This window comes from Pelodiscus sinensis, chromosome 3 (genome assembly GCF_052426305.1).
Source record: "Pelodiscus sinensis isolate ZL-2025 chromosome 3, ASM5242630v1, whole genome shotgun sequence".
In the NCBI taxonomy this organism is placed as follows: Eukaryota; Metazoa; Chordata; order Testudines; family Trionychidae; genus Pelodiscus; species Pelodiscus sinensis.
Window position 1 is genome coordinate 92,788,763 of NC_143054.1, and position 15,982 is coordinate 92,804,744.

At 44.4% G+C, this 15,982-nt stretch overlaps 1 protein-coding gene across 1 annotated transcript in view; it reads right to left on the reverse strand.

Annotated features, from left to right (window-relative positions):
• THEMIS (thymocyte selection associated) overlaps positions 1 to 15,982 on the reverse strand; it is a 112,833-nt gene that overhangs the window by 4,516 nt on the left and 92,335 nt on the right. Inside the window, exon 6 of the mRNA XM_006139427.5 lies at positions 8,576 to 8,731. Coding sequence (XP_006139489.1) covers positions 8,576 to 8,731 — 156 coding nt within the window. The remainder of the gene's footprint in view (positions 1 to 8,575; positions 8,732 to 15,982) is intronic.

Here is a 15,982-nt window from a genome sequence, read left to right on the forward strand (position 1 = left end):
TAGATGTGACCCCATTAGTAGTGCCTGAGTGTCCCACTCTCACATCCAGAGATGTCAGAGCCCAGACCACAGAGTAGTGTGTTTGTAAGCTTGGGTACCTTGCAATGCTTTGCTGTTGTGGCTGCCTGGATACTAATTTACCAGCATGCTGGTCACATTCTGAGTGACCCTGTACCCTAGCTGAGCAGTTCTAACCCCAGCAGCCTGTCTACAGTTCTACTCGGGCTTCCACCAGCCTTGGTTATTATTTTCTGGTTATTATTATCAAACTCCAAGTTCCAGACTTTCCTAAAGTTGTGTTTTGCACTGTCCAGACCCCTCCTGGACAAATCAGAGAAATTACATGGTTTGTTTGTTCCTCTAAATCAACAAAATACATCACAGCTTATTATCTTAACTGGGGTAAATACACCATTCTGTTTAAAGACAACATTGAGTTGGTTCGTGGTAAATATGATATTAAATGTGTTAACAAAATATCTATAGGATTAAGTGAGTTCAAGTGTAAGAAATGAAGATAGAAAGAATTACAACTAAAACAAATAAAAATATGCTTGCTTCTAAAAGTCTAAAATTTAATCTATCAAGATACATGCTTTGCTCATGATGGCTTCTCTCACAAGTCATTATTTTTCCCCAAGCATGGTTGACATTCTCTCTTTCAGGACTTTCCACAAAAGTGAAAAATGCTGGCTTTCCTTGTCTTCATAGCTGTAAGAGCTTTACTTTAGCAGGGTTTCTCATCTATATTCAGATCCAAATATTTTAACTTCTCTTTGTTGAAGGATCCATCTTTCTCAGCTTGCAAGAGCTCTATTTCCTCATATCTCTCTTGTGATGGATGTCACTGCTAGAGACTGCTTCTGTGCTTACTTATACCTTCCAAAGTTCAATGAACTTGTTTCAAGAGGCAGGTTGACTTCATACTGTTCTTCCCTTCCTGTGGGGTTCCCATCCCCCTGAATGTAAACAGGGCTTCCATAGTTTTGATTGCACCATGCTTAATTTACATAGAAGACAGGTAGATAGCTGTCCCCCTGCCTGTCAGAGTGGGAACTGCTCCTTCTTCTGTTGTTTGGCTACATACTTTAAAACATGCGAGTATTCATACTTTCCTCTATAGTGTTAATAAATACTTTTCACACTGAAACTGACACCAGTTCAGCACCCTCTAGTCCCCATCACCTTATAGACCAGCTATCCTTTGAGGTGGGTTCTGAAAAATAAAACTCAGGCCAAGCTTTTCTCATCTACTGGGTGTAGACTTAGGATGTTAAAGACTAGTCAACTATCTGATAAGCATTTGCTTGTTGGAAAGTCTTTTGACTAATTGATATCCCCCCCTCCCCCGCTTCCTCTATGAAATAGAGGCAGCAAAGGGGGAGGTGAGGGGTACTTCTAAGTGTCAGTGCAACACAGCAGTGCTGCTACTTTGAAACCCCACGGCGGCCACAGATCAGCTGTGTGGCGGGCTGCCCCTTTAAAACGCCGCCTCTGCACAATTCAAAGGGGCAGCTGTGGAGCCCAGGGTCAGCTGTGGAGTCTCCTGCTGACCCCAGGCTCCATGGCTGCCGCTTTGAATCATGCAGAGGTGGCGTTTTAAAAGGGTAATTGCTGTGGAGCCCGGGGTCAACAGGGGACTCCCCAACTGATCCGGGCTCCCCAAGGCATTTCCCTGGGTCAGCTGGGGATTCCCCAGCTGACCCTGGGCTCCTAGTGGCATGAAGCATAGCATGGAGCCTGGGGTCAGTGAGGGACTAACTCTGAGTCCCCCGCTGACCCCGGGCTCCAAAGTTTTGAAATGCACAAGAGCCCCTGTTGGGGACTCTTGTGCATTTGCCACTTGCAGCCTGGAGTCAATGGGTCTTCCACTGGCCCCAGGCTTTATGCGGAGTTCCGCATAGTGCAGAAGTGCATATCAACTAGTCAACTAGTCAATTAACTGAATTTTAACATCCTTAGTATAGACAACATGCTGTCTTCTCCCCCATTTATTAAAGTAAAGTTTAACTCTAACTCTTGTTAACTTGATGAGTCTGTATACTTCTCACATGTAAATTGAGGTGAAAACAAATTCTAAAGGAGTTGTGCCCACGAAACTCATGGTACTATCAATAGTTGGTTTTAGTCTCTAACGTGCTACAGGACCACTCATTTTTTCAGCTTTTTTTAAAGTTACAGAATAACATGGCTATCCCTCAGACTTCTACACTTTTTTTCTTTTTTTTACCATAGATCTGTTTAACAACTCCTACAATATACCTGGCTTACACTCACTTTGGTTATATTCCAGCATACATCCATAACTCTTAAAACCCATTTTGTACATATATCCCACAAGAATGTTAATGATCAGTGAATTATTCATTTTCAAATGATATCTCACAAGGCAAATCTTGGTGCAAAAATTATTACATGGGTGTAAATACAGGAGCATTTAGTGATGTACACACAATCTTTACTGCATTTGTTATCAAAATGCCCGAGACAGGACTACATTATCATCCTCTCTTTAGAGCTGAGGAATTGAGAAACAGAGGCAAAGCAACTTGTGTACGTCACTTAGAAAGTCTGGGGTAAACCAGAAAACTGCACCTGGGTCTCTCCAACTCCTGTGCAATTACCCCAATCACTCCCCCATGGGTGGCCCTAGACTAGCTGCCAGCAACTGGCGCCCTAGGTGAACCATGCAATCGGCGCCCCCACCTCCAAACCCCTCAACAATATTGCGCCACCATTTGGCGCCCCATTTAACTTGGCAACCTAGGCAACCACCTAGTTCGCCTATATGGATGGGCCGCCCCTGCACTCCCCATTCACTGATGCTCATATGTTCAGCTTACATTGTTATCTCATTTAAAAGCTTCAGCCATCCTATCAGACAGCAGAGAAAATATCAAATGGCAAAAGTTCTCAAATGTGGGTAATGTAGTTCAAATGTAGGCACCAAAATCCATAATTTAATAACCTAAATAAAAGCAATGGGACCTTTAAAAAATGCTGGGAACCCACAACACCCAATGACTTAAGCAGGAGTCTGAATGCCTAAATATGGATTTAAATGCCTGATTTTAAGATACTGGAGTCTGAAAAGTTTGCCCTTTGTCACATGCTTCACATTCAGTAAAGAAACAAAAGGAATAGTTACCCCACAGTGAACGAGAGTCTTTGCTTTGTGTGTAAAAAGCAAAAGGCTATGAAAGCCCAGAGGAAAATCTGTTAGTAGTATAAAAGACAGAAATGCAATATAGTCTAAGAGACAATGCACAGGCCTGGCAGTGAAGATCTTTCAGTGGCTTCGGGCAACTCTCTTTGCCTCTCTCTTTATCTTGTCTGTCTGGATTGTATGTTCTTTGGGGCAGGGACTGATTCTTTTAGTTCCTGGCACAATGGAGCTTGGATCTCAGCTGGCATCTCTGTGCACGACTAAATACAGTATTATACACACTTATTTAAAATCTGCTCCCCTTTGGGGGCAGAAGCTGAAATGAGAGTTAAATTATTGGAGTTTGCTTTTATTTTTAGCATCTTAAAACATTTTTGAATAATTTTATTATAATGTAATTTACATCAATGAATTTCAGCTTGATCATTGTCTAGGTTTAAATAATTGAAAGGAAGAAAATGAATGGGGGTAAATTAATTGGAAGTAGCCTGGTGGTGTAATCAACATTAAAACTTTGGCATGAGACCTTTGATTCCTGCCCCTTACTAAACTTAAAGAGATGTTTTTAATACGGGCCAAAGTAGCAAGTTCATCTCTCTTTTGACTGGCCCATTGAACTGACATTATGGGACTTTTTAAAAAGCAGACTTAATTTATCCCTGCAATTATGGCTTCCTATAAGTCTTCCATGTTTGCTTTTGCACTCACCAAAGCTTTGATTTACATGCACCAATTAAATCCACATTTCCCAATGCACACATGAATGTGCACACAGAGAATCTTGGCAGAAGAAAAACCCTAATGGAGGATTTCTGAATGTCCTGACCAAAAGATTAGAAGAAAATCAACATGTCCTTTGGCTATCTAATGATCTCTCAGCCACCGAGTAAGATAATTTCTGGGTCTGTTTCATTAATCCAAGACTCTGATAGCAATCTCCCTAGAGACAGCAAAGGTCTTTCCTTGTATGTTCTGCTAAAGCCTTCAACCAAGAGGACTAATAAAGTGCAGCCTTTTCTCTGTTGACAAGGAGTTTAAAGGGCATGTGTATAAAGGCTTGAAGGATCTGATGCCTCAAGAGTAAATGGCATAATTAGAGTCTGAGCCTTCAGGCAGATGTTGTCTCTTAAAACTGCATTCTGCCTGGCTCCCCGTGGGTAAGAAATCAAATGAAAAGTTTTTCTTTCCTAGTGTAACCATTGCTTACAGTGTCCAGTTAGTCCCCTATCTAGATGACAGGACAGCCATGAAAGCCAGAATCATTACTGAACTCATTCTGGTTAGCTGGGCAGAGAGTACAAATTCCCTGGCTAGTGCAAATCTGGACTAACCCATCTTTCTCCCCTTTTCCTTCTCTGACAGCTGTCTGGTTTTTTTCCTACTCATCTGGGTGTGATCTGCTATGGCTGCTGGGGATGCAGTGGACTCAAATCCCTCTGTTCTTGCTGCTTCCTGGCTCTCCTTTTCTCATGCCCCATGAACATTTCTGTCTTAGCATATACACTGGGAGCTGTCTCCATCTGAATTAGAAATGCCTCATCTCAGTTAATGGTCTTTTGATGAAAGGGAAGAGAAGACAGGCTAAAGAACCACTGCTGCTGGCCCTCCTACAGCAACAATGGGCAACTGAGGCCAATGAGTGGGCCACATGAGTGGCCCTACTTCACCTCAGTCTGTCATATCCAAGATGGTCTCCCAGAATAAGGTAGTTTTGCTAACTGCAATTGCATAGCTAGAATTTATGGGACATGACAATTGAACTGCAGCAGCACTTTGATTGGATACAGAAGGAGCTCACAGTCAATGTTGTGTGCAATCAGCACGCACCTCACTTCACATGTCCTTCCTTTATGTGTGTGTCACTTCAGTAATAATGGTAGGGAAAAAGCTACATGGCTGGAAACCAGTAGACTCTAGCAATGCTGCACCTAAATAAATCATCTTGCAGGCCACACATAGAACCACAGTAGGCCGTATCCAGCCTGCAAGTTGCACTAGAGGAATCAGGTTTGGAGTAGGGTTGCCAGATGGTTTCAGAAAAAATACCCAACAACAAAAAAGAACCCCAAGAGAAGTTAAGCAAAACAAACAAACAAAGAAAACCCCACTGTGGCCCCTTTAAAAACCACGTAGTGAGGCTTTTGGGCCCTAACAGGCTGCAGGTGGTCGCCCGCCATCTTGCCTCCCTGCGCTGAACTGGACAGCTCCCCAGTAAGCAATAGGGTTGCCAGGCTGCCTCCATATTGACCCAGACAGCCCAGGATTTTTGCCTCCTGGCCAGGAAAAAAAAAAAATCAGAAAGTACCGGATATTTTAGATGTCCAGTATTTTCTGAAATTTTTTTACCGGAGAGGAGACGAAAATAATGGGCTGTCCGGTTCAATACCAGACACCTGGAAACCATAGTTTGGAGATAGAATAAAACATGATCTGATGCTATAAACTCCACAATGTCTGCACAGAGGGAGAAGAGGATTTGATTCTGTGAACACTGGCCTCAAGTGAGAAGTGGAAGAACAGGATCTACAGGTGTGCCACATAGTTGTGCTGCTTGCAGAGGACTAGAACCCATGCTTGAGACATGGGAATTGATACAAGCTGCCACATACAACATTAGCTATAAGATGTATAATCTCTTCTAGTGCATCCTTTTCACCTCCCCAGGCATACTGAGGTTAGAGAAATTTCAGCACCTTGGATCCTCACTGAAAATTAGTCTTTGAACCCTACACTTAGTTAAGAGGGAGGTTTGTGGGGAAAGAGATTAGGAGGGAAACCCTACAGAGGGGAAAAAACGTATTATTAGAGTATGGGGAAGCTGAGGACCTCAGTCACCTTTTCCACTAGCTCCACCCATAATTAACAACATTAAGTTCAATTTGTGCTACATTTAGGTTATTAAACAATAAGAACCAGATTCTTATTTACTCCCACTTTAAGTTCCTTTCACACAACCAGAGCAGCAAAAAGTAGCCTTCGTGCAAAAGAGAATGAGTATCTAAAAGTGGACCTTTTTCACAAAGCTAAGTTACAGATTACAGATAGTATATGCTGGTTTTTGTTTCACTAGCAGTTCTAAAAAAAATGGAACAACAACTTGTTAAAGTTCAACTGAAACCAAAAGCGCTGGACAATTTCAGAGAATTACAAAAGTTGACAAAAATTTTAATTTGGGATTGAATGAAACTTTGTGTCTTTGGGCGTTTTTTAAATAAAAAGCAAAGTACATGAAGGGCTAGAGTCACAAAACAGCTAGTTCCCTGATAATCATTAGTCCTTTAGAATATGTCTATGCCAGTGTTTCTCAACCAGTGGTATGCGTACAAGTGAAATTTGGCAAAAAATGTCCAGGATTTTTCCCTGAAAAGGGGATCAGGGAAGAGATGTAGGTACATGCCTGTCAAATTGAATGTTCAGAGCCGCGCACCCGGATGTTAACAGATGCTCTGCGTGTGCACCCCAGCTCTGGTGGTAGCAGTTCCGGTGAGACCCAGGGCAGTTCCAAGTTGGGGGGTGGGTTTGGATGGGGAGAAAAAAAAATCACGTCCACATCTGCCTCTCCTAGTTTGTTTCCTCTCTGGCAGCCTTCTCGGGGTGCTCCAGCGGGGATGGCTGCTGAACCTTCCCCATGGCACTGCAGAGAGCAGCTAAAAGGTGGTAAAGCAGCACAATAAGCTTTTTTCCAGAGGCACCCCCCCCACACACACACACATCAGTGGCATAGTGAAGGGGAGCAGTTGTCTCCAGGTACCATGCTAGGGGGGCACTGGGCTGAGGTGGGAGCACACAGCCCCATGCAGCAAGCTCGGCACTGGCAGGCCACTTGCTCCCTGCAGACAAGCTGCCAAGGCAGAGCCAGGCAGTGGGAGCAGACACTTCAAAGGTAGGGTTACCATATGTTCGGTGCCTGGCTCTGGGAGAGGGGAGGCACATTGGGTTAGAGCAGGGAGGCTGGGGGTGCCTGGCTCTGGGGGAGGGATGGGTGCATTGAGTTAGATGGGGGGGCTGAGGGTATTTATTTTTTTAAAGGGGTACTTTTTTTTTATAAAGTTGAGAAACACTGGTCTATGCAACAGCTGGGAAACGTGGTTCCTGGCTTGGGTTGATAGACATGCTAGCTCTGTTCCACATAGGGTGCTAAAAATGGCAGCCTGGCAATGGCAGCTGTCCAAGTAGTTACCCTAGGAGGAGGTGGAGAGTAACAGGCAGGATTGCACTAGGGTGGCTAGCCTAAGCCCCCACCTGTGCTACCACAGTCACACTACAGCCAGATTGCACTATGCTGAGCAGAGCTAGCATGTGGCTGTCTATCCTAGCCGGGAATCACACACCTCCAAGCTGCTATGTAGACATAACTTTAGTGATTAAGAGTTAGTCACACCTGGGCTATGAGGACACCCAAGTTCAATTCCCCCCTGTGCCTAATCTGCAGAAAGGAGCTGAACTTGGAGCTCCTACACCACAGGAGAGTGCACTGGGCTAGGGAATATTCTGGAACAGGTCTCTCAGTATGTTCCATTGAAGCTGTTCCACTTTGTATTAGTGATTAAACAGTTACTGGCATAGGGACTTGAACGTGGATCTCTCCCCTCCCAGCTGAGTGTTTGGAATACCAAGTTCTAGAGACACTGGCATGCTCTGCCTTTGGGCTAATGACTATACAAATACTTCACACAAAATGGAACCATTGCAATCAGAGAGGGGGTATGGCCACGTCAGCATCGTGGCAGGGTTGTAGCTTGTGCAGATATTGCTGTAGACATTTGCTATACAAATCAGTGTGAATGTGACAGCAAGAGCTTCAGTGCAAGCTATACAAAGCTGGCTGCCTCTGTTCCCCTCCCCGGTATACAACATACATTGCTAGCCCACATAGCCACATCCTTAATGCTCTGTCTGGCCAGTTAGCTAGATTAAAAGCTAGTGAGGGTACATCTATACCAGCTGCAAATTGCACACTTTGTTGCAGTGCAGGCACTCAGATCACACTGCCCTATATCCCAGTGCTAAGGGCATTCTTCTCTAAAAGAGGCAACTGCAGCAGCACCACCCCTGGACAGACATTTTTCATCCAAAACCATTCAGTGACTCTGTGTTTCATCTATAAATATGATTGGTCAACAGAAACTGTGCTTTTTAGTGAACAAAACTATCATGCAAAAAAAATTTGCACCCACCTCCAATGACCCGGTGTCTATTTAAAAATGTGTAATTCTAAATAGTGACAGAGAGTCATAATGGTACTCCTAGTTTCTCCCCTGCTCTGCCCACTTTCCTCAGAAAATGATACTATGCAGACTTTCACACTCACAGAGAACTCCCAGGCTCATGAAGAATGAAGACTGCCCTTAGACCTGAAAACAGTGGCATGCATTTGTTTACATTCGTAAGTGATGGCATGACACTCACCTTCCCTCTTTTTCAGGAGGTATGTTTTATTATGAACTGTGGTGTCTTGGAACTTTTTCCTTACATTTTCAATTACATTTTCATCCAAATATTCATAGACGTGCTTCTCCGGTTCCTTTTCTTGTCCATGCTTTGGAAGCATATTGTTTATTGGACCTAAGTAACAAATAAACAAATTATAAAATAACTGTAAGGAGGTGACATTGGAGTCATAAGAACATAAAAACAGCCATACTGAGTCAGACCAAAGGTCCATCTAGCCCAGTATCCTGTCTGCCAACAGTGGCCAATACCAGATGCCACAGAGGTAGGGAACACAACAGGTAATCATGACGTGATCCCTCTTTTGTCACCTGTTTCTGTTGTTCACCATATGTATCTGACCCTCCATTCTTCAGAATTATCTCATTTTTGACCATTTTCACTTCTTCTCTGTTCCTCTTCTTTCTTCATGTCATATTATTTGTGAAGAACAAATCATGCCAAACCAACTTAATATCTTTTGACAGGGTTACTGGGCTACTGGACAAGGGAAGCAATCAATGTGATATATCTTGATTTTTGTAAAGCTTTTGACACAGTTCCGCATGACTTTCTCATAAGGAGAGTGTGGTCTAGAGGGAATTACTACAAGGTGGGTACAGAAATGGTTGAAAGACCCTACTCAAAGGTTTGTTTTCAATGCATTCCCTGAATGCAGTTCTCGGATACAGAAGTGCAGAGAACATAGCCACAATTTTCTTCACATACATTTCTACATTTGCAATTCATTTTCAACTGGCTGCATCTCTTATCAGTGAAAGTATACCAAATAATACACTGCAAGGAATAAACTAATTCCTGGAGATCAGAAGGGCAAACACTTTGTGTTCACTGGACTTGTTAATATGGAATTAAGCCACCAAAAGTGCCTAGAATTGATACTGACTGCTCTCTGTTTTTTCTCTCTCCACACTCATGCTTATAAACAAAATAATATCATCTAAGCTAGGAAGAAAGGAAATTAATGGTACTAACCCAAAACACATCCCAAAGGATTAAAGTCAGTAACACTTTATTGGAAGTATCCTTTAACCCCAAACTGGAGTGGGAGATCTTTTAAAATGTATGTATTACACTTCAATTAAGCATTAGAAAATGAGACAGAAAAAAATGAATCACCTCAAGAGAATACCAAGCAGTAAAATCAATACATGTTAATTCCCTGCTTGGAGATCTATTAACCTCAACACTAACTTTACATCACAGCTCTATGATTTTTAAATTACATTTCTTTCCCTGGGGTAGCAGGACACGGTCTCTAAAATTTAAAGCCCTAATATTCCCTACCACACTTGTTAATGGTTATGGACACTCTCTTTGAGGAGAGGTCAGCTGGATTTTATTTCTTTTGAAGTCTTTTGGTCCTTCCAGTGGCACCAGTTTAGATATTTCTTTGGAGGAGGAGGCAAATTCCAGCTCTTGCCTTCCCTCAGCCAGGACCTCAATCTACTCCTTATTCATTTCCCACATCTTCCTCCCGCAGAGACCTTGGGTCTCCCATGGCTGAAGAGTCTTCCATCTCTCTTACCCATAGAATCCATAAGTCGGTGCCACCAGAAGTAAAGTTCTCAGCAGACTCTCCTGCACTCCATTCTACAAAAACAGACTCCCGCTCCATCAGGTTATACCACTATTTGGTTCAACCAACCCTCCATCTGAGCACAGGGGAGGTTAGGACCAAATTTGGATGGTGTTGCATCTTTGTGTGCCAGGTCACAATGTCACGGGCTAAAATTTAGTTTGGCCAGCTCTCTGTACCAAGGGTGGCTGGATCCAATTCCAGTGGCTTTGCATAACACAGGCCATGTAATAAATGCAGTGCAGAGGAAGTGTTTTCTAGAGAGCAACATGAGGTTACTGTATCCCCAGTGCTCAATTCCCTTGCAGCCCAGACATGAAATATGCACAAAGTCCAAACTTATCTTCCTTTGAGGCTGCTCACTGCACAGCTGGCAGCCTCATCAAGGCTTGTCCCAAAAATAATATTTTGTAATACAATGGTATAATTGCAGGAAGACACTCCAGGGGAGAGTTATGTTGCATCAGTTCACAGCCAGGCCTGCTGAGAACCCTCCTTCTTTGGCCTCCTACCTAAAAGAACAATGTAGCTATAAATGATCACTCTTTAATTCAGGGGTTCTCAACCTTCATTGCACCATGATCCCCTTCTGACAAGAACCAACGCCTGAGCTGCACCACCCCAAGTAGGGGGGGGCAAATCCAAAGCCTAAGGACTTTAGCCCCTGGCCCCAACAAATCTAACTCCAGTGCTAGCCAGCCCATTACAATGGAATCATGACCCACTTTGGGGCCCCAACACAGTTTGAGAACTGCTACAATTCCATCTAAATGAGAAAGGAATGCATAATTACGTGTGAGTGCACATCTCCAGAATGTTACATACAAATCTGAAGAGTGAGTGTTCTGAGCAAACTCAGGTGTGTATTTATGACTAGTAGTCTTTTATTTCCTATGAGTCAGATTCTGGATACCTTTATTCATGCTCATAGGTATCTTATTGAGGAGGTACATCAAGATCAATAACTAAGGTATGTAAGAATCTGGCCCTATACAAATCACATTTCATAACAATGAGCCGTATCCTCCACTGATGTAAATCAGAACAGCTAGATAGCTTTGTTGGTCCAATGAAGCTACCAGAATAGACACTAGATGAAGATGTGAACCAGTATTTTAAAAAATATCATTGACATGTTAAAAAACATAGTGTGTACTATGTACAGTTAAATACGTGACAAATCAATGTTTACAGTACACTAGAATCAAACAAAACATTACTAATAAATTTAATGTTAAATTGTATGTTTTGCTTAAAAGTGCAGCTGCTGAATACATGTGCAGTTTCTCCTTTTTATTTTGAGTAACTACTGTGCCCAGGTAGTGTCTCTTTTTCTGTCACTTCACTTCCAATAATTCTAGCTCATTAATTGTATCTAAATCTTCCTGTCCTGAATTTCTATTTGCTCTACTATTTGTTTCTTTTTGGCACAATAAATCCATTCTTTAATATATCAACATTTCTTACAGGCAAGGAACAGATATTTAAAGGTTTAAATTGTTCTGTCACTGCTAGAAACAGCTATATTGTTAAAAATGTCTTATGTTTATATGAGTTAAAGTCTGAGCCAGGGATGCTGGAACAATTTGTATTGTGTAGGTGCTGCTAACAAAAGCACAGAAAGCCTGTATTTGGTGTTTGTTATTACTGCTTCAAGATAAGAGTGCAGCAGCACCCCTAATTCCAGCACCACTGGTCTGATCCTGCTCCCGGTGAAATCAGTGCTATTGGCTTCTATGAAGGCAGTGAAAAGGCACGGAGGGCTGGCTGCCCCTGCTCTGTCCCTTCTGCCTCTCCAATGCCTTCCAGAAGCACAGAGCTAGGCTCTCCCTCACCTTGCCAAGGGCCGGTGGGGCTGTCGGCTCCCCTGAGGAGGAAGCATGACAGTCTGACCCCATCTGCTATCTAAGGGGCAGAAGCCACTACCTTGTTTCCCCCAAGCCTTTGGAACACTGTATGAAAAACTGTGTTCACTGTGTGTCAAGCCTGAGCCCTGGCACCCCTAGGCTTGGCAGTTCACAGCAGTGGCACCTGGAACTGGGGAGGAGGGGAAGAGCCAGGAGACCAGGGCCCTCCCACTTTTTGAAAGTGGGGGAGCTGTCCCGTCCATGTGTTACTGAGGCTGATCCCAACTCCTTTTCCTTCTGTTTCCCCTGAGGGCTCACCCCCATTCAGGCTAGCGTGAAGCCCAGCTAGGCTATGTCTAGACTGCAGGCTTCTTTCGAAAGAGGCTCTTTCGAAAGATCGCGTCTAGACTGCAGGCGGATCTTTCGAAAGAGAAATCCGCTTTTTCGAAAGAGAGCACCCAGCGAGTCTGGATGCTCTCTTTCGAAGACGGCCTCTTTACATTGAAGAACGCCTTCTTTCGAAAGAGGAACTTTCGAAAGAAGGCGTTCTTCCTCGTGAAATGAGGTTTACCGCCATCGAAAGAAAAGCCGCGTTCTTTCGAAATAATTTCGAAAGAACGCGGCTTGAGTCTGGACGCAGGGGAAGTTTTTTCGGGAAAAGGCTACTTTTCCCGAAAAAACCCCTGAGTCTGGACACGGCCCTAGAGAGCTCTGGCAGCTGTGAGGAGCCACAGTAGACCAAACAATGCCCAGGATTCAGGGGCCTGAGAGCAGCTTCTGGCCTTTGACCCCTTCACCTCGGCTCCCCGCCCAGCTGAGGGCAGGTCAAATTGGAGTTTCTGCAATTCCACGCTGGCTCCTCACAACTGCCCCCACAGCTCTCCCTGACCTGGTTGTGGCAGGTAGGTAAAAGTGATGCAGGCAGCTGTGAGGATCCACAATATGGACCCTCCACCCTCCTTGCACAGGAGGCCCAGGGGCAGGGACCCAGGCCAGGGGCTGCTCAGACCCTTTACACCATGGGCAAAAGGAGGGTCCATCACAACTCCTCACAGTGACCTGCCTGGCTCTTATCATGGCCAGGCTGTGGCTTCAAGACCCGCACCCTCCTTGTGGGGAGAACAGTGTGGGAAGCTGTGGGAAGTGGGCCCCCCCACCTGCCCTGGGCAGTGAACCAGTGAGACAGGCAGGGAGGAGGGAAGACCAGGCTCCCTGGTACTACTCCAGCTCCAGCTCCCGGCTCAGCCAGGGGCAAGATTTCAGGGAAAGTGGGGGAGGGCTCCAGCACCCTTGGTTTGTAGCCCCAGTACCTTGCTTGCTTCATCACTTATGAATATTAAAAATGGCTTGAGTCCTGGCACCTCTTTCACTACAAATTAAGCACTCAAGGGAACTACTGTACATTTGCAAAGTCTTCCCACATCAGCAGAGGTACCCATTAACCATGCAGATCTTTAAAGACACATAAAGTCACAGACAATTCTGAAATGAAGTTGTCAGCAAACTCAAAATCTTCTCTGTAATCACCTGCAGGTAAAGCTGGGCTGAAAATAGCTGTCCCATTTTCCTGAAAATTTTAAACATTTTGAAATTTCTTTCACATTTTTGTTTCAGGACAAAACAGACTTTTAAAATGAAAAAAAAAAGAGAGAGAGATCCACACAGAGTAGCTAATAGCCTGTTGGCAAGGGCATTCAACCCTGCTGTGAAAGCCCCGGATGCAAATCCTTCCTCTACCTGGTTTGGAGCAGGAACTTGACCCCAGGATTTCTATGGTCCAGGTAAGGGTCTAGTCACCAGTCTTTTGGCTATTCTCGTGTGATTTGTATTTAGTTGCTCCTGTTAGTGTTGTTCCACTTAGAATAAATAATATGAATGTTCATTGGAATAGGGACTAAAATTTCATTTTGTGGATCAAAATCTATCTTCCTAGAAACCCTTTGCGATGAACATTTTGGTTTTGATGGGTCTGACAGAAAACTATTTTGTCAAAAAAAATGCCACCAGCTCTCCTTGCAATCCCCTGACTGGGGCTCCTGGCTGTAAGAAATAATAAATAAATACAGGGTGTACCTCCCTAAATCTGGGACTCTCTGGTCCAGCAACAACCATAGTCTGGCAGGACCATGGATGTTCCTAGACCAGAGAGCCCAGGAGCGGAGAGGTTGGGAACCCAGCAGGGGATCCAGTGATGCAGCCAGGAGCCCTGCGGGACTAGCAGCAGTAGGGTCAGCAGTGGCCAGGGAGCTCCAGCTCTGGGGAGCCCCAGCAAAGCCAGCAGCAGTGGAGCTGCTGGTGGTCATCAAGTTCCGGCCTCAGGAAATCCCATCCAGGTTGGCGCTGAAGTCCAAGCCCAGCAGCAGGAGCCAGAGTTTGGTAGCACCAGAGCTAGGGCCGGGGCCCAAGCCTGAGCCCAGCAGCAACAGGACCAGAGCCCAGGCCAGAAGGAGCCAGCAGCAAGAAGGGGTAGCAGACTGGGAGGCCAGTGGCAGGAAACCTCCCCCCGGTCCAGCAAATTTCCTCATTTGTGACCATATATTAATACATTAAAGTTATTTCTGCAGTACAGAGGGTCAGTACTTGGTCATTAGAGATTAGTCAGGTGCACTGTACACTAAACCTGATCAGGACATTACAAGCTTGTTACAAGGAGGAGGGGAAAAATTATTCTCCTTAACCTCTGAGGATAAGACAAGACGCAATGGGCTTGAATTGCAGCAAGGGCAGGTTTAGGTTGGACATTAGGAAAAGCACCCTGTGAACATGGCTTAAGCACTGGAATAAATGGCCCAGGGAAGCTGTGGAGTCTCTGTCACTAATTTAGAGCAGGTTAAACATACTCCTGTCAGGGAGGGTTTAGAGATCAAACTTAGTCCTGCCATAAGTGCAGAGAACTGGACTAGATGGCCTCTAAAAGTCCCTTCCAGCTGATCCTGCCTCATAGAGCCAGCACCCCAAGCCCTTTCCTGCACCCCAAGGGTAGCCCTGATCCCCCTCACAGAGCCAGCACTCCATACCTCCTCCTGCATCCAACCCCCTTCTCCAAGCTCAGCCAAGAGCCCTTTCCTCACACTCAGCCCTAGCTCAGAGCCCTTGCCTCCTCTCAAGCCCTTACCTCCTGTCCCAGTCTGGTGAAAGTGAGCGGGGATGGGAGAGAGTGTGTGATAGAGAGAGAGGAGATGGAGTGAGCAGGGTGGAGTTTCGGGGGAAGAGGAGCCTCAGAGAAGGATTGCTATTAAATTCAGAATGTGATCTTGAGCATAAAAAGGTTAGACACCACTGGTCTAAAAGCATATATTCCAGAAAGGCATCTAGCCTTGATCAGAAAAATCCATCTCTCCCCTTGTTGTTCCAGAGGTTAATCACCGTCACTGTTAAAAAACTGTGCCTTACTCTAATGTGAATTTGTCTGGCAACAGGTTCTAGTAATTGATTTTTGTTATGCCTAAAAGAGTGCAGAGTCAGCTTTTCTTTGGCCCTCCCATCCTTCAATTCCAAGACCACCTATGTCCAGGCCAGTCCTCAGAATAACTTATGACAGCCTGCCCTGCTGCAATACAGGAGCCCCTTTACTCTGTATAGATCCCCTGTGCTAGCCCTTCCTTGTGTGGGTAGTCTGATTTCAATATGATTGCTAGCATGAATAATGGTTTTCAGGGACCCTAAACCCCTGAATATGATTTCTTCAAAACTAAAATTTTCTGGAGACTAAACAGAAGATTTAATTTTCTGGAACCTTCCTCTTTTGCAAAGACTAAATAAATTCACAAACCAAAAAAATAAAAATTAAAAATTAAACCCCCAACTTGGCGAGATTTTCAAAGGCACACGTGAAAGATACGGCAATTTCCTGCAATATCTTGGATAAACCTCATTGATTTAAGTAAAACCATATCAAATTAAAGTTAAGCATCTCACGAGCTCAATGTATTGAAATGC